Source organism: Haliaeetus leucocephalus, unplaced genomic scaffold, assembly GCF_000737465.1.
Source record: "Haliaeetus leucocephalus isolate CR32 unplaced genomic scaffold, Haliaeetus_leucocephalus-4.0 Scaffold840, whole genome shotgun sequence".
Classification (NCBI taxonomy): Eukaryota; Metazoa; Chordata; class Aves; order Accipitriformes; family Accipitridae; genus Haliaeetus; species Haliaeetus leucocephalus.
This window is the reverse complement of record NW_010973276.1, coordinates 110226-129314: the sequence shown is the minus strand read 5'-3', so window position 1 is coordinate 129314 and position 19089 is coordinate 110226. Positions and strand designations below refer to the sequence as shown.

General features: G+C 39.9%; 1 protein-coding gene across 4 annotated transcripts in view; it reads left to right on the top strand.

Moving 5' to 3' along the window:
• The window catches only part of ZNRF3 (zinc and ring finger 3), a 69726-nt gene that overhangs the window by 23738 nt on the left and 26899 nt on the right, over positions 1-19089 (top strand). For 3 of the 4 annotated variants that reach the window (XM_010582028.1, XM_010582025.1, XM_010582027.1), the window contains exon 2: positions 2472-2597. In XM_010582028.1, the coding sequence (XP_010580330.1) occupies positions 2472-2597 (126 nt within the window). Of the gene's footprint in view, positions 1-984; positions 1044-2471; positions 2598-19089 lie in introns of those variants that run through there. The other variant, XM_010582026.1, reaches the window with a different exon arrangement.

Sequence of the window (19089 nt, the reverse complement as noted above, 5' to 3'; positions counted from 1 at the left end):
TGGGTTTATCCAGATTTCCAGGGACATAACTGCAGAATGTGCTTGTTGACTATGATCTAAAGGGCTATTCACACTTGGAAGCTGTTACAGAATAACAGTATTCTGGAGGAAAGTGGCTGCAAAAAGAATTTTCTATTCTTCTTGGCCTTCTTCCAAGATGTTTTCTGGACAGAAGTGGGTAGAGACGGTATTTTTTGTATGGCTGGGAAAAAAAGACCAAGACTTGCCATCTCATGACAGTGTATAGAAAGATCATGAGCTGTTCATATGCTGGTTTGTAACACTGTAATGCCTTATCCTGCCAGACAGAAAAAAAAGGACAGAAGTGTGGAAGTTTTCTTTTAATGATCAGGACTTTTTTGAGGTGATAGAGTTACAGAGTAAAATGTTCCTCCTCTGTTGGTTTACTGTTTGTCTGCTCTGTAACGCTAACCCACTTAAAATTTGTGCGGCTCTTTTTGAAGTTATTTTAAACCCTCAGCAATGTGTACAGATTTTGTAACCTTGGATAAAAGCACCTGAGTCGTGGTTTCAGTTTTGCCCTTTCAGGCATGTGGAAAGTGCCCCAGCACATTTCAAGTATTTTGAGCTAGAAACTTCTTAGATATGGGTTATGGTTTCAAAGCTCAATTGATACAGAGTACGTCAAGGGAATTACATCAAGGGAATACTTCTCTGTTTCTTTAGATATTTAATATAGATTAAAACTTTGAGTTTACTTAAAGGATCCCATGGACTCCTTTTGGGGTTAATTATGTTGGAATATATGGCCTGGCAATTTTGGAGAGAGCACTCTCTGGCTGACTCCCTTCTCTGTTTTTATGTCTGTGCTGAATAGTTTATCCATCAGATGCTGAATTTAAGGAGTGGTTCATCTTTCAGTGACAGTACCTGTCCCAAGCTTTTAAACAGAGTAAGCTGAACTGCTCATCCATGTGAGTCTGTAGACAGCTCAGTAGTGTGTAATGGTAACTCAACAAAAAAGAGGAAGGGTGAGTGAGGAGTTGAGGAGAGGATTCTACTCTTGTCTGCCTAGTATTGTGGTGGTTTGGTTTTTTTCTTAAAATACGGGTGGATTGGTGATGAATCTTGGAAAATAATGAGTAGGAAAACTTCTGTATTGTGTCAGAACACCATCATGTTTCCCATATTTCGCAGTAATCACTGAAGTTACTCAGAAAGTCAGGGCACCACAAGTTAATATAAATAGCTCTCCTTGTATTGAAACACTTGCAAAATGAAAGTCAAGGTACAAGACATGGGAGAAAGGACAAAATGACAAGCTGGTGATGCAGAAGAGATGGCAGGATTAGTGACCATTACATGGTGCTACTTTGCATGGATTAGTGAGAAGAATATATGTAAATTATTGAGCAGCATAATCTCCTCCCATTATAATCAGACACCAGGAAAACAAAATTGTCACAGTGTTGATACCAGTTTGTTGTTTTCTTCAGCTTATTTGGCAAAGGTGAGATTTAAGGAAAGGCATGAAGCTGAATAAAGTACAGACTTTTTTTGCAAAGAAGTTTTTCTGCATATATATTAAAGCCTGGGCAACTCTTAGGCAAGGGTGTGTGAAAAATCTGAGATTTTAATTGAGGGAAAAAGAGAACAAGGAGAACATGGTAAATATTGTAAGAAGTTAAATGTTTCACACCCTCGTTTATACACAAAGATATTATCCTAATGAAGGACAACAAAGTTGGAAAAGACAAAGAAAGTTAAAAAAATTGATGCATAGGAAGCTCCTTGCCATAGTAAAATTAGAGTAACTACATAGTGTTGGAAGGTGGAGGAAGAGATTAAATATCTGAAATTAAAGCAAATATGTATTATTGACTTGTGTAAGAAACATAAATATCTAAAAGGAGACTGAAGTTTCTCACTCCATGGTATCTCCCCCTCATTTGGGTTCAGAAAAAACTAGGGACTGTTCCACAACAGTTAGGAAGTTTCTTGTACCTTACTTTGAACTACATGATAGGCATGTTCCAAAGGATGACAGACAGTTAATATTGTGCAAATATTAAAAAAAAAAGTGCTAATGCCTCTCAAACATTGGTTCTGGATCTTATAACATGTAAAGCTTTTATGAGTGACTCTGCAAAATAGTTTCTATGATTTTTGTTGGTTTGCAAGGAAGGGTGGTTTGCAATATAAAGGGGAGCTTCGTATTGAATTATTTTATATCTGAGAAAAGGACTTATAATCACATTTAATTGTGAGCCTTAAATGATTTTTCATGAGCAAGATGACAGCGAGCTCACATAACATGCCAAGATTTTGTACTCCTAGCATGCTTCAGAAACGTACTGAATTCTTCATATATGCAGCCTTATGTTTTAGTTTTTCTGGTGTACCTTAGTAAATAAAAGTGTATTTGTTATAAATTAAGGTATTCAAAAGCAATCTGTATGTTTTTTGAATTCTACTGATTGGCTAAAGGTTTCTTTCTGATTCTATTTCAGATGCATCCACTCGGACTATGTAATAGCAATGATGAGGAAGACCTATATGAATATGGCTGGGTAGGAGTGGTAAAACTGGAACAGCCAGAGTTGGAGCCTAAGCCATGCCTTACAGTCCTAGGAAAGGTAAGGGGGTAGATTGGGGTAAATGTTACATGTAACTGTTTCTCAAAAGGGTTAGTTCCTTTTTGAGAAAAATCAGCAAGAAATAAAACAAGAGAAAACTCACTTTACTCCACGAAATATTCCCGTTTTGCCTATTTTCACACTAGATGCTTCAGGGAAAGATAACGTCATAACTCAGTTGATAGAGATGGTGATGTGGAGCTGAGTGCACACATTCCCTTTTTGAACTCTGTAGGAACCTAACAAAGACCTCTGCAAAAATGGCTGTTTAGCAGAAGCAGTATTGGAGTAGAAATAGGGTGAACTGCAAGTGTGATGCTAACTCGATCAAAGGAAGCTTCTTATCAAAAGCAGTCAAAATTAAAGCATTTTATTGGTTTTCCTTAGGTACAGTTTTTTCAGAAGACATACATTAATTTCCTTTTTGGGGGTAAGAGGAGTCTTCAACCCTAGAAGATATTTCTTTGCTTTAATTGCAGGATAGATATCTCTAGTAAGAAGTGAATCTTACTGGTCAAAGAAATAAAAATTTTAATCTTGCTGGTATCTCTCTGTGGAATACAGCCTCTGGAATCTAAATTCCTTGCAAAACATCTCCCTTTGTTTTAGGGGGTGAAATCAGTAAGATACCATTACTGCTGCTGGATATGTTAAAAAGGAAAGCATAAACCTGTCATTTTTTTGTTCTCAGCGTAGAATGTTTGAGGATTGAGGTTATTATATGTTGACATTTGAAGTCTAGAGTAGTTGGAAGTGTGTGAAAGAGTGCAGGCCACAAGTTCTTCCAGTAACTGAGTGGTTGAAAACGCAAAAAATCTCTGGGGTTCATCCTAAAATCCAGCTGGCTCAAGTTCCTCAGTCTTCGGTAGTATAGTGTTGGTGACTTCAGGTGAGCAGTGAAAATGTAGTATATCAAGCAGAAAATAAAATCCTAGGTTGACGTTTTATAGGTAAAACTTGTCTCTGTATATTTATAAACAAAACTTCTAAACCCCCCACATTTCAAAGGAAATGGGAAACGATCTGCTTGTCTAAAATTTGCTGCAGGTTTAGCTTGTGTACGTGATGAGAAACATCTCTTTAAGAAGTGACTACCCTTTCTATTGAATTTCGGCTTAATACATTTTTTTTCCTAACTTGGAATAGTGTTTTTGTATCACAGAAGTTCCAGCTGATGCTTCTTTGCTCTTAGGAGGATAAAATCTGAGGATAAGGTCTCGTGAGGATGGAAATTAGAGAAGACTGGGTACTGAAAGATGCATAGTAGTCCATAATTAAACTCCAGGAGTAAGCCGAGTCTTGGGGAAAGCCATTTAAGGAAGGAATCTGTTCATTCCCTCCTGTCAGGCTCTTGAAAAGCATATGAGGAAGTAGGTGGGCAAAATGGATGAAGAAAGTGGAAACCACAGATATCCTGTAGAAACAATGCTATAAATATTTTCTGACATAGTGGCATTGCTTGCCTGACCCACTGCTATGTACCCAAATCCCGCCATGTCCTTTATGTTCCCCATGTCCCCAAAGCCACACTGATCTCTAGAATGAGGACACCTCAGTATCTGCTGATCCTAGCTTCCTGAAGCTTGGCCTGCTGAACAGCAGACCCTGGCTTTGCTTCGGGAGCTCTGTAGCATCTACTATGATGCATAGTGATAGTGATGTGAGTCCTGCACAGGGTGCGTCCAGGGAGTTTGGGCACCATGTTTCCTGTGTTTCCAGTTTAAGTGCAGTAATCTTAACAGGTGAAAAAAGAGTGGCCAAGGTTCTAGGCAATACTTGCTTCTCAGTAACTGTAATGCAGCTCCTTGTTCTGTATTTTCATGTTGTCATTTATCCTTCTCTTGCTGAAATATTTGTTCCCTATTTCATGCTTGCTGCTGTAGTTTCTTCTCTCCATCTTTTCTCTGCAACCCTTCTGCTCAGTCCCCCCTATGCTCAAGTTATGTCCTGAGTTAGAAGGATTTCTCAGAATTCTTTAAATATTGTTGAGTGCAGATAGCAGCAGGAGCATCAGCCATGAGCTTCTTGCAGGTCTGTCAATTAAGTCAGCCTGGTTATCTTACCAGTGGGAACAAATTGCATTGTGATTGTCTGGATCTCTGAAAAGTTCAGTTTCCGTGCAATTTGGTGCATATGGCTACATGAGAATTCAGTTTGGCCTCTAAACTGTTTTGCCTGAGTAAGTATCAAACCTGCTGCATGTGTCTAGGTGTCCTCTTCTGGTTGTTTTTAGGATTTGTCAGCTGTTTGACTTAAAAGAGAACATGAAAGGGAAGGGAGAGAGGGAGAGGGAGAGGAGGACAAGGGAGGGGAGAGGAGAGAGGGCAAGGGAGGGGAGAGGAAAAATGGAATCAAAAGGAAAAAGGAAAGGCAAGGCAAGGAAAGGAGAAAGGCAAGGAAAGGGGAAAGGAAAATAAAATAAAGTGGGGGAGGTGAACAGAAAAGGGGAGTGGAACTTCTTCCATTTAGAAAAGGAGAAAGAAATCAAGGAGTACAAGCCTACTGTTCCTCATTTAGTTTGATTTATCCTGCCCCCAAGGTGACTTGTCCTGCACTGTTTGACTTTCCAGACAAATACTGTGTTTGCCTTTCAGTAGAGTTGTGGTAAGCTCTTGCTTTTCCAAAATTCTGTGAAGTAGGCCTGCCCAACTGCAACATCTGTTGTGAAGATAACGTGGATGTTACAAGATGCAGGGCTGATGCAACATTTCAGAAACGTACTGGATTCTTGGATATATGAAGTGTTGCATTTCAGCTTCTCTGGTGTTGCTGATATCCAGATATTAAGCAAGTGAGATAAATGGCAAAGCAACCCCTTGTTACACACACATCTGCATGAATGACTCAGGTGGGTAACAGTAAGACTTCATTGAATGTGAATATTGTTACCTCCTTAAGAGATGTAGTAGAGTGCATAAAATTGAGTATATAAGGCATTTGAACTTCTAGACCACAGGAATTCTGCTTTGTCTAGTGAAGTCTGACTGTGTGATCAATTATACTGCCTGCTGGAAGCAGATATATCTCCCCTTTTCAGTTCCTGTTTATTTCCTAATGCTGGAATTGCCATTGGGATCTTCTAGTACCTATTCTTAGATCTTAATTCCATTAGAAGCCATTCTGTGAAATGAAAGCCAAATCTTGTATGTTGGGAAAGTGATGTGGTTGGATCAATTTGACCTATTGATTTGATAGTAGGAATAAAGTTGGTGCCAGGAAGGTGAGAGAAGTTAAGGACTTGCTTTCTTTTAAAACTGTCATGGGCATAATTGAAAATCTGCCTCAACAATTTAGGGTAAAATAAAACTGCCAGGTCAGTTGTCTGCGTATACAATTCCCTGTCCAGTTTGTGGCACATGTGTGCAATTCTCTTTCATTTGGACACTCTTCACTAAGAAAGCTAGTTTGGATATCCTCATCTTTGCTGTGAACTAAGAGGATGTGCATGGAGAGTTATCCTGGCTCAGCTGACAATTACTTTGCCTATCTTACATACATAAGGAATGGATAACCTTGTCAGTTTAAGCCTATCATAAATGAATGTGTTTAAAAGTTCAGACTAACTCAAAAGGTAAAAGAATTTGCAAGTCCTGTGTTAAGGGAGCCAATTTAAACTCGTTTCACTAAAACTGGTAAACACTTGTTTTGAGCAATATAGTAGTAGAAGCAAAAAGGTTAATGCTTGTGTCTGTGTGGTGGAATGCATGCATATATGAAGGAATAAATTATGAGGTTTTGTTTCATTTAATAGTAAAGGAAAAGAAAAAAAATAGAGATGATATTGTGGAAAGTTTGGAATATTGTGAAGTAGAATGTAGAGACTACTTAAAAGCAGTTTGTAGAGCTAAATTCCATGACACAGAAATCTGGTACAAAGATGTATGTTTTTATTCTTATTGTTGATTTTGGTTGTTGTGGTCTTTTTTGATTTGGGGTGTTTTGGGTTTGGGGGTTTTTTTTTGGTTTGGTTTGGGTTTTTTTGTTTCGTTTTTTGTAAAACCCTGGTCTGTGTTTTCGGAAGTTTCAGTCCACTTGTTTATCCATGTGCTAAATGGGATTGGTAGCTGTACAGAATTTAATGTGTCCGTTTCCATATAGATTTAATTGCTCATCCTTCTTAGTCAGATTTATATTGTGTGATGGAAATGAAAGATTTTTAAAAAATTTATCTCCTGTTAGAGCGTCTGTGAAAACTGGACCCTGATTGGGAAAGGGGTGTGTGTGGCAGCTGTGATTTAACATTGCCTTTGATCACAGTGCAGCCCTGTTTGAGGCAATGCTGCATGCAGGCAAAGCAAAGGCCTGGGTTTTACTGATCTCATGAGCTCCTGAATAGGGCTAGAAGGGGAATGACAGAGGAAGAAGAAAGCTTTGGAAATGAAAAGGAAACCCCGTGAACCCGACCAGCATTATTGGCTGGATTTGCCTACCAGGGAGCCGCTCAGTTTCTGCCAGGCTAATTCTGCTCCAACTTCTCTCCCCTACACCCCCGACCCCACCTCCCCCTCTCTCTTTCCTTCTTTCAGACTTTTTTTGTTTTTGAGGCATGGCTGCAGTAACTTGGTTCTCAGGCTGGGAACCCACTGAGCTGTTGCCATGGTCACTGGGAAGCTCTTCGCACCATGTGCTTCAAAGGGAACCTTTCCCCTCCTGGAATTCCTGCCTCCTCTGCCTACAGCACAATCAGGCTCCTTCTCCTTTGCCTGCCAGAGCACGTGCTCCGCCAGGGCAGCTTTGCTCTGGAGGAAGGGAAAAGCAGTGTTCCCTACAATACCTGTTGCGTGCCCGCATCCACTCTATTGTGATGGCAGTACCTGTGTGTGTCCCGCACATTCCAATACGCGGCCCTGCTGTTCTTCCCCCGCCCCAGTCATTTTTGAAGAAAATGACATCTGTCAAGACAGTGAAATACAACCCAGCAACGCGATTGTTTTTTTTTATTTCAGTACAGGATAGCTAGTGAGAAAATACCGAAGATTTGCTTAGAAGTCATACTTCTTCCCTTTCTGCAGGCTTGAAAGTCCACGGGGAAGGATTTTGTTCTGTTTCTCTTCCAGGGACTGCTGAAGGGACTCTTCTTCTGTATTAATAGGATGTGTATATTTGAGGATGTGCATCTGAGTAGAACCTAACAAAGAGAGGATGTCTCTGCTACTACAGCTTCCTGTTTTCTTCAGATCAAAGGCGTCTGTAATATGAGGAAATTCCTAACAGTTCTTCCAGTATCCATTCACTTCTTTTCTCTCTTTTAAGAGTTTATTTACAAAAACATTTACACAAATACTAACTAGAAGAATCTCTTGTTTTGCCACATCATCATTATGATTATACTACTTAGGTTGGGGCCAAAATCATAATAACTTCAGTTTGCATTAAATAGTCTAACTGTGATTCCTAATCTTTTATCTAACAATTTAGTTTAAATATAAAGATTCTTATAAGGTAGTCAAACAAAAAATCATGGGGCTATGTTGGTAGTTTAGTTCCTGAATAAAGAGTGATCTGTTCTAAGACTTGAGGAACAAGACGGCCTGTGGGGAGTCAATTTTAATCCTTTTATTTTTGGAGTTACTGAAAGTAATAAAAAAAGAAAGGCAAATCAAACAAATTGATTTACACCTTAATATTAATAGCCTAAATTAAGCATACAGTTAATATGTGCAAATTAGAATTGCAGTGACTATATAAGCATACCTTTTGTTTCTTAATAACATTAATAGTTTTATATGCAGTTTGGATAGTTTTCTGTAGAAATTGATTCCGTGCAGTTGTAGAAATGCATATGGAATTTAGGCAAACGCTCCTCCATGCTAAACTTATTCAGAAATTAGGACTGAACTATGCAGTAGATTAAGATCTAAAATTAATGAGAGACATGTCTAAAACCATTGATCAATGTTTCCAAAACTTTTCTTGTTCAGATACTTCCAACTGGTAGTGACAGCTGCAGTAACCCACACTATGGCGGGTCTTGTGCCACATGCAGTAGAAGATACTGTCACTTTAGGAAAACTTCTTACATCCATTGAAGTAGTTGACATTCCACTTGTGGTATCTATTCCACAACTGGGGACCTTTGCTGCCTTCCGTTTGTCAGCCCATGTTTCTTCATAAACAGCATCTAAAAAGCATTTGGAATTCATTTTGAGGCAGTAGTCTCAAAATTTATGGCAAAATGTAATTGGTATGGCTGAAAAGTAATAGTATGGGTGACTTTTAAGCTGGTTGGTTTGTTTGTTGGTTGGTTTCTTTGTTTGTTTCTCTGTGTGGCTACATGAAGGTTTGTGTTGGCAGTGTAATGTCCGGTGGAGGTAGGAACAAGTAAGAGGATGAGGGTAAAGGGACTGCTCTTTCTGATGGCACTGCTAGCCTAAATGCATGTCAAACTACAGATTGAGAAAAGTTGTTCAGCAGTAGAAACTTAATACTGGTTGTTTTGCACTCTCAGGCATTCTGTGTTAAGAAGGAAGTTGTTATGAAGCGGAAGAGAAGTTTCTTGAATCAGACTAGACTCTTTTTGCTGTGGACTAGTTGTTAGATCTACTTTGCATATGCCAAACATGCCAAAACTCTGACTAAAACACAAACTACGTTGTTTATCAATTCCATTGTTTTGTAATGAAAAAAAGAGTATGCGTTTTGAGGGGGGGAAATAGCATCCTGGCCAGTGCTAAAGACTCTGACCTTCCGAATCAGTCATGTTCTTTAATAGTCTCCGTTAACTTTGCATTTAAAATTTTCATTTCCATGGTCTGTTGTCCTAGCACTGCCTAAAATTAGAGTTAACTGTGAAAAGAAGTAGTAGATATAATTGTAACCCCTGCCATGCATGGTTTTTTCTTACTGTATTTGTTCTAAAGAAGGAATGTATTAAGAAACAGAGAGAACTACCATTTTCCTGAAACGCCAGAGAAAAACATAAGTGCTGTAATATCATACTGATCATTTCTTGTTATTCCCCACTTCATTATCATTTATAATGCCCAGGACACCTGAAATATTATCATCCATTTTAAACAACCATAAAACATCTTTAAAAAATGATACTTGAAGTGATACTGCTACTTGTGCAAATATTTCTGGTGTCATTTATCTTTTGACATTCTTGTTTCTTACTTCCCCAGTGTTAGCAATGTGGTCAGACCTCTACAGCATATAGATATAATGATTTCTGGAGTTCTAAAAAAATTACATAGATGAGGTCAGAAGAGGGGATAATAATGGTTTTTCAGGAAGAAGCTGGACTTTCATAATGACAGACAGAAATAGTCAGTTCTCATAATCTTCCTGATAGGGACAACTGTGTATTTTTGAACACCACCACCAAAAAAAATCACATAAAGAAAAATGCTTTTGCCAAAAGCTCGGTGTATTTCTGCTTCCCATCTCCTTGCCTCTTCTTCCATCCCCCATAGACCATACTCTAACAACAAGCCTATTTTAACAAATTTAAAAAGGAATTTGTGTTGTGTATGGATCATACAGTGAAAGATGTAAAAGGAAAGACAAGAGCTGGGTCAAAGCCAAAGAGGGGAGTGCTCAAAGGAATGGGCAAACAAGGGCTAATCAGGTTATGCAGTTCAGAAGTAGATCTATGAGGGTTTAATTTATGGGTGGTGGTGGGCCCTTTCCATTGGTAACTAGTGCCGGCAACCTGTTATTGTATTATTTTATTAACTTGCTTTTTGTGTTCACTGTCCAGTTATGAAAAGCAACAGCTATTCATGAAGAAAGGCCATCTCTTATGTTTCTCCCTCTGGCACTTGTTAGATTTGCTATTGTTGGATTGTTTACTTTAAATAAATGTCCACTTTTAGAGTTGAGTCCTTAGCAGTCCCCACCGCCATCTTCACTCCTTTCCAACCAACTGTGGAACACAGCTGCTTCTCCCTTAAGCTAAAGAAGCAGCTGTTGTTGTACAACATGTGTTACTGGAGTCTTTGCTCAGTCAGAACTCCCAGTGAAATTTATGGAAGTCCAGGCTGAGTAAAGACTAAGGAACAACTTTTTAAGATATGCCAATAATAATAATAATAATAATATGTAAATGTTTTACGTCTCCTAAGTTTTTGGACCCTCATGATTCTGTGTGCCTTGTGAGCCTCTCAAACATTGAGAGATATTTTTATTTTACATGAAGAATCTACCTATTTCTCTAACAGGAGAAATGCACAATGGCAGACATATTAGAAGAACCGCAGAAATGGAGTTTGAAGCAGAAAAGTGAGTGGGCAAGTAAGTGCAGCTATGTTGGAGTACAGAAATGAGCATAAAAGAAGGCTGGCAAGCAGAATCAGATAAATGGATCAGAAAGTGAAGAAAATAAGGAGCAGATATGGAGGCAGGGAATGGAGTTATTTAGGACTTCACAGATGAGTGACACGCCTAATTTTGGTGCCCTAAGAGACAGAAGGCTTTGAAAGAAATTGGAGAACTGGGGAATGTAACCAGAGCTGCATCAGAGGGACTTCAATATTCAGAGTAAAAGATGGGCAGATACAATTGGCAGTGGTAGAAAATAGTGGATCATAAGAAATTGCAGACATAAAGTAGGACTGTTTTGCAATGATTTTCACAGGATTGAAAGGGAGAAAAGAGAAAATATAACACAAATTGTGCTTCATATCCTACTCCTTTGAGATAATTTGCCAGAAGTTGTTTTTCTGCTCTAAACATTTTGTCTTCATGATGGGCAGGTGGATATTATCTAGAGGTGCCTGTTTGAATGGCATGATGATTTAATGTTTGTACTACGTTCAACGAATCAACTCCAAATGAAGCAAGTGATCATACTGTGAACTCAGAATAAGTATGAAGTGGGCTTTATGGTCAACGTAGGGAGCACTAACTGAGCCATTTGCAATTCTAGCAGGTTATTTCTTGAAGATTAGAGCTGGACATATTTGTGGTATGAATTCTCTAGACAGATTAGGTATATATTATCAACATTTGCATAGCTGTTGCCTTAGAATTGCTCAATATGGATATGAAACTCTCACCAAAACTATTAAAAATACCAAAAGCATGTATGTATTCTAGTGCATTAGTGTCTCAGTTGTTGGCCCATTGGTGTTTTGTTCAATTGGTAAGCCAAGAGAATACATGACAGAAGTTTAATTTTTCAAAATGCTCAAAGAACTTAGTCAGCTTTGGGTAGGAAAAAAGATGGGCCTTAGCCCCAAGGATCCAAATAGTGAGCTTTTAAGAGGTGGAGGGGGAAGGCATTTGCGAAGAGTACAGAATGCATAGACTCTTAAGTCCATGAACAGTGTTGAAACTCCCAGAGGGTCCCTTCAGCTGACTGTAAGGGACTAATGAGCCAGCCTGGCTGTTTATGGGCTGTGGTTAACCTCTTGCAAGTTAGGATTTCCTGTCGCCAGCAATGAGCTGTGACCGCCAGCACCACAGTGTTAATGATGAGGTAGGGGCTGATGAATGGCTGGACTCCAGACAGCAGCCTTCACTGGCAAAGAATCAAGTGGCTAGAGGGGGAGAAACATTGATGTCTACAAGAGAAATAATGCAAACTCCAGAACCTATAATTCCCATGTTTAAAAAAAGAAAGGGAGAAAGAAACTGGGGACAAATTCAAACCAAGTGAAGCTTTTATCTCTGCATTCTGAATAGAAAGATTGTTCTTCAGCAAAACTGGCTGCAAAAAGCCAGGCCAGTTAAAACAATATGCAGGCTGCTTGCCTCCAAGTAACCAGAAATTGTTGGCTCAGAGTAGCCTGCTCTGAGGAGCCAACCTGCTGGGAGACGTTATCCAAGCAACAGCCTGAATGTAATTCCTCCCGCTGTGGAATGGCTCTTTGGCAAATGAAGACCCTAATTAGAGATGGAAGGGTTTCTATTTTGTTTTTCTTTAATCCTTACCCTGAGGCCTCTGCAATACAGCCATGTCTCTGCTTGTGTGGAGAGAAGTTTCCAGTTTCCCTTTGTAACAAAAATCCTCCACCTTTTTTATTCTTTTTTCCCCCTTCTTTTTATTTTTTTTTTTTTTTAATCAACAAACTAACAACAAGGGCCCACCACAGTTTGGGACCTTGAAACTAATCTAATCCAAAACCAAGAATCGCTGTCACTGTTTGAAAGAAAGTCCATGTCATCTTATATTAGCCAGCCCATGGAAAGTTGCTAGATAAACTGGAATACAGGCCCACCATGCATCTTTTTACTACTGAACCTATTACCCAAGATGATTCTTCTAGTAGAGAGGGAGAGGGAGCATCTCACTGAATCAGTAGTGTTCTACTGGATACCAGGGGAATTTTACATGGCTTTGCTGAGATTGAAGTCCCTAACTGGGAGTTACATGCACATTCTGTAGTCTTGGATGCAGATGCTCATCCCCGACTTTTGAGGACAGAACCTCCAGGGGAATGCGCTACAGCATTTTAACCTTAATATGTGTAGAAGTGAAAATACATTTGCTGCTTGACAACTCACCTTGGTATATATGATGTCTGTCTGAACATACTCTCACAGACCGCATGCAGGCATTTAAAAACCCTGCGAAGAGCACTGCATTTTCTGTCACTATTGAGCCTTGGATCTACTGTTTCATCACCTCAGATGATGATTGTGTTTCTCTAAAATGTCCTTGTTTACAGTAGATATCAACCTATGGATGAAGGCCAGCTACTTGAGGATGAGACTAAGCAAGACAGATGATACTAAGCAGAAGACACTGTGAATTCCTATCAGTTTCTTACGTTTGAAAATAGATATATACCCAAAATTGGCCCACATCACTCCTAATTTTTCATGCTTAGTTATGCTTGCTTTCATTTCTTCTCAGCACTTTTGGTGGGCTGTGGTCATATTCATATCTTGTCTTACCATCCAGGTAGAGGATAGCAGTATGATATTAATGGGCTGAAACTCTTCAGCCTTTTGAATAATTTTTGGTTAATTTAGATGTGTCAGTATATCTTGGATAGTCTACTGTAAATGCCTCAGACCTCTTCTATACTCTTTACATAATTTCACACGGGCTGAATCTGTTTGAAATTTCTCCTCTTTTCTAAAATATTTAAATATTTACCTAAAGCATTGGCTTGGGAACCATGGCCCAAAACTGTTGTTTTGTTGAAAAGAACTTTCTGCAATAAGGTGAGGCTTATTTCTCGGCAGGATTGAACTTCCCCATTGAATTGACTGAGATTGGATGGAATTCCTGCACGACTTAAAATTTTTGAAAGTTTTGCCATCTCCTGTTCTACATGCAAGACATAATTCTTATAATTGTTTTTCTTTTTAATGTATATACATACCAATTTATAATTTTAAGGCAGTATTCTATTAGAGCACATGCCTTGTGTATCTGAGATAGGAGGAACTTTGGTACATTCTCACTATTTACACAGCTCAGGTACTATAGGGATAGCTTCATACAGTGGTCTAGGTTAATAGTTCCTTTAATTCACAACTTCCCCAACACTTTCCCATATCTCCTTTTTTTATTGACTTCTCTCAGCACCACAGCATCCTTTTACGTATGTTTACATAATTATCTTAGGTCTAGTTTGCTGTTTCTAGTTCATCTACTTTCAGTACACCGTCAATGCAAAGATCAAGTTAAGAATTATCTGGGTTGGCTGTAGTGGTATTTTATAGTATATGATCCTTTTGTACGTAATTTCCAAAATATACTCATCTTGTGACCGTTATATTTTGGAGGTAACTGTATATAGGAATTCTGTTGCCCTGAAAAAGTTTGGAGGGTTATAAAATTTACGGTTGGACTCGATGATCTTTAAGGTCTTTTCCAGCTTAAATGATTCTATGATTCTAAAATGTAGCAGCATTTCTGTGTAACACCATCGATTGTCATAAATGTATCCACCCACTTCTTGCTGAGTGTGCTAGGTTCTCTGTGAGTATGTTACCTAGTTCAAGACCTCAGTCCCCTCCTTTGTTCTCTTCCAGTGCTAACCCTTCTCACGGTGACTGTGACTTCTCATAGCAACAAGACTGCTGGCCCACAGAATGGTCTGTGATAGCAGAGGGCAGGTTTTGGGGAATGGAGCCCTATGACTCTGAAATGTACCCCAAGAGACTTGTAACCAGCAGCCTTTGCTGTGTTCAGGATTAAATAAATGTCTTTTTCATGTTGTTTTTACTTAGTCTAGACTCAGAACTGATCACAAAGTTTCTCTGTAATGCCAGAAAAAAGAGATAGTTTTAGTTTTTTCTTCCTTATTTTAACTATCTGAGAGCATGTCAGTACTGAGTGGTATGGATCCCATTGGTATATATCGTTGATGTGATTATGTACTGCGTGAGGGGATATTTTTCTTAAACTAGAAGTACATAGTTTTAAAAATTTTTTGCAGAGAAGTACATTGATTTTTAATTGTGATTATATTTTTTAAATTTAAAAATACTGCTTTGCACTTTCTATTTCTGTATTTCTTAATTGATAAAGCAACTGTCGTAATGCCGTATAATGCAGTATCTATAGGGTACATGTATAAAACATATCCCAAAGTGCCAGAGAAGTTGAGTTGAGCGTTCCAGTCAGGAAGGGGTTTTATGCTTGTGTGATACTCAGGGATTTGACTATCTTGTTGTGATATTCTGCCTTTGCTGTCAGACAGAAACCTTTTTCATTATCTCAGAAAAGGTTTGAAATGGCATCCTGCTTATGCTTGGCTTAACTTAGTTTCTGGAATTACTGGGGAATTGTATATTAACAGGGCTGAAGCATCAGTTGGTTAATTTGTAATTTCTGCTGTTTGCAAAGTAAATTATGTCCTTTTCTCCTTCCTCCTCTGCCCTGCAGAATTGGCCTGTGGCCTGGCTTTCTAGCTCCAGTGGTGGTTCAAGGGGCAAGGTATTTTTGGTGACTGACAGAGCTGATGGCAGTGTAGGAGAGAGACAGGGGATGCCTGTATTGTTCAGATATTGTTGTCTGTATTCTCTGTAGCTCTGAGAGAAAAAAGAGGTTTCACAGTTTGACAATTGTAATGAAAGGGTGTATTTGACATAATGCTGTGGGGTTTGTGCAGGATTGTCAATGGTAAACAGAGTGCAGCAGACTGTTTCACTGGAGTGTCTTTGCCTGTGGCTGATGTTTCATCCTTTTGCAAGTACAATTGTGAGTCTGTGCTAGAAATGGATTTTATTCTGCTAATGAGATAACATTATTTTTTTTCTTTTCCCCAATAGTAGCTGCTGCTAACTGAATATATTACAGGCAGTCAGATGTCAACAGAAAACACACATCCTCGCTTACTTTAGGAGATAGTGTTCCAGTTGTATTTTCAAAATAATCTGAATAGTAATATCCACTGTAGCTGACGTTTTAGCAGCCAATATAGTGGTGTTCTTAAACATACTGACAGATTTTGCTGAGCTTTTTTGTTTTTTTTTTTTCCTCCTCTTTAATGAGATGTCTCTTTTGTGCCCAATTATGGGGAGGAGCATCTAAAGTATTCCAGTGAACAGTACTTTCCTTTTACAGTAGTAAATATAGTGCTGTAAAGCCTGCTGTGCTGTCAGAAGGAATCAAGGTGGAAAGAACTTTCTGAAATCCATGTGTCTTGGTCCTGATAGGAGATTACACTTGGCTTGAAGAGAGAACCTTTATCACAAGCAGAAGTCACAATCATATCAAAAAACAGGTTTGGATTTTATTGCCTAGCTTATACGATGCCATTTCTGTCATATTGAAAATCTAATGCTGCCATCCATGGAATGGGGGTGCAGTTCATACCCACTGCCCAGTTTAATAGGGTCCTTTAAGGTAAGGTGTCATTCTTTCTTCTTCAGAAGTTAAGAGGTTTGAGAGCATCAAGGTCAGAACGCCATTCAGCTGACTGAAGTGGCAAACTGGCGGTGGCATCATCTGCTTGTCCAGATCTGCAGATTCATCATGCATTTTATGTAAGAACCAGTGGTCTCTTTCTCATTGTCATGATTTAAACCCAGACAGCAACTAAGCACCATGTGGGCGCTCACTCATTCCTCCCCCTGCAGTGGGATGGGGAGGAGAATTGGAAGAAAAAGGTAAAACCTCATGGGTTTAGATAAGGACAGTTTAATAGGACAACACAAAGAGAGAAGAAGTAATAATAACAATAATACTAATATAAGAATGTATAAAGTGAGTGATGCACAATGCAGTTGCTCACCACCTGGAACCCAATGCTCAGCCTGTTCCCGAGCTGCAATCCCTCCTCCCCCCAGTCAGCTCCCCCAGTTATATATTGAGCATGACATCATATGGTATCAAATATCCTCTTGGCTAGCTCGGGTCATCTGTCCTGGCTGTGCCTCCTCTCATCTTCTTGTGAAAATTAACTCTATCCCAGCCTAACCAAGGACACTATCCACCCCTTATTCTATACCATCTACATTATGGCCAGGTCTTACACTTTCCAATTAATCACTACCACTTTCCCTGTCTTTGAGATATATATATATATACACACACACACACAGAGATATCATTCCCTTAGTCTGTTGGCGATCCCTCTACTGTGTCCATCGAGTTCATTTAATCCATGACTCCATCTGTTGTAACAGTCTGTCAGGGCAGGAGAGATGGTGTGTGATGGTGGATTGTTGCATGCTGCATCTGGAGGTCACGGCTGGTATTTTTGATGTGGCCCACATCCACGGTCTCCAGATTGAAGATGTTAATCTTGAGGAAGTTGCTGGGCACCAGTTGCTAAAGCCAGTTGAAGTTCTATCACCGCTGCACTTTGCTTAGTTTCATCAAAGTCCATCCTTCAGTGATTTGGATGATTCTTAATGTAATACCATTGATATGGCATATAGCAACTCTAGTAGTGACGACATACAGTGGAAGGGTTATTTAGCAATTAACATCATACAATTTAATTCACTGGCTATTCTCACCCAAAATCAAATCCGTTTGAAGTACACATCAAACTTCCCCATCCTTACGCATCACCCACCAAGTGCACCCAAGTCCTTGAGCAAAAGCAATCCTGCGGATAGGTTTGCCTTTGCCCAAGGCGGGAGTAACCCAGACTGTCTTCCCTAACATGTTCTTCATGTGCACTATGGGGACTTTATCCCTTTCTACAGTATGTAAAAGTTTTGTTTGGGCAGGGCCAGCTCAGCTGGTAGATCCTCTAGTGTTAACTAATCAGGTGGCTTTTGCTAAACATAGAATCATAGAATCATTTAGGTTGGAAAAGACCTTCAAGATCATCGAGTCCAACCATCAACGACGCCCACTAAATACATGTATCCCAGTATTTGAAGGTCCCATCCCCCATTGCTCTCAGTGTAGTTTTTAGCAGTCCATTGTATCGTTTGATTTTCCCAGAGGCTGGTACGTGATAGGGGATGTGACACACCCACTCAGTGCTGTGCGCTTTGGCCCAGGTGTCTATGAGGTTGTTTCGGAAATGAGTCCCGTTGTCTGACTCAATTCTTTCTGGGGTGCCATGTCACCACAAGACTTGCTTTTCAAGGCCCAGGATAGTGTTCCAGGTGGTGGCATGGAGCATAGGATGTGTTTCCAGCCGCCTTGTGGTTGCTTCCACCATTGTAAGCACATGGCACTTGCCTTGGTTGGTTTGTGGGAGTATGATATAGTCGATCTGCCAGGCCTCCCCATCTTTATAGTTCAGCCATCATCCTCCATGCCACAGGGGCTTTAACCGCTTGGCATGCTTGGTGGCAGCACACGTTTCACATTCACGGATAACCTGTGCAATAACGTCCATGGTGAAGTCCAACCCTCAGTCGTGAGCCTGTCTATATGTTGTATCTCTTCCCTGATGGCCTGAGGTGTCATGGGCCCACCGAGCTATAAATAATTCACCCTTATGTTGCCAGTCCAAATCCACCTGAGCCACTTCAGTCTTGGCGGCCTGATCCACCTGTTGGTTGTTTTGGTGTTCTCCAGTGGCCTGACCCTTGGATACGTGAGCATCCACATGATGTACTTTTACAACCAGATTCTCTAGCCAGGATGCAGTATCTTGCCACAGTGCGGCAGCCCAGATGGGTTTACCTCTGCACTGCCAGTTGCTCTGCTTCCATTGCTGTAACCACCCTCACAGGATATTTGCCACCTTCCATGAGTCAGTATAAAGATAAAGTATTGGCCATTTTTCTCATTCAGCAATGTCCAAAGGCAGCTGAATGGCTTTCACCTCTGCAAACTGACTCGGTTCATCTTCTCCTTCAGCAGTTTCTGCGACTTGTCGTGTAGGACTCCATACAGCAGCCTTCCACCTCCAATGTTCTCCCACAATGCAACAGGACCCACCAGTGAACAGGGCATATTGCCTCTCATTTTCTGACAGTTTATTATACAGTGGGGCTTCTTCAGCATGTGTCACCTCCTCCTCTGGCGACGTTCCAAAATCTTTGCCTTTTGGACAGTCTGTGATCACTTCTAAAATTCCTGGGCAATTGGGGTCTCCTGTACAAGCTTGTTGTGTGATCAGTGCGACCCACTTACTCCACGTGGCATCAGCTGCATGATGTGTAGAGGAGACCCTCC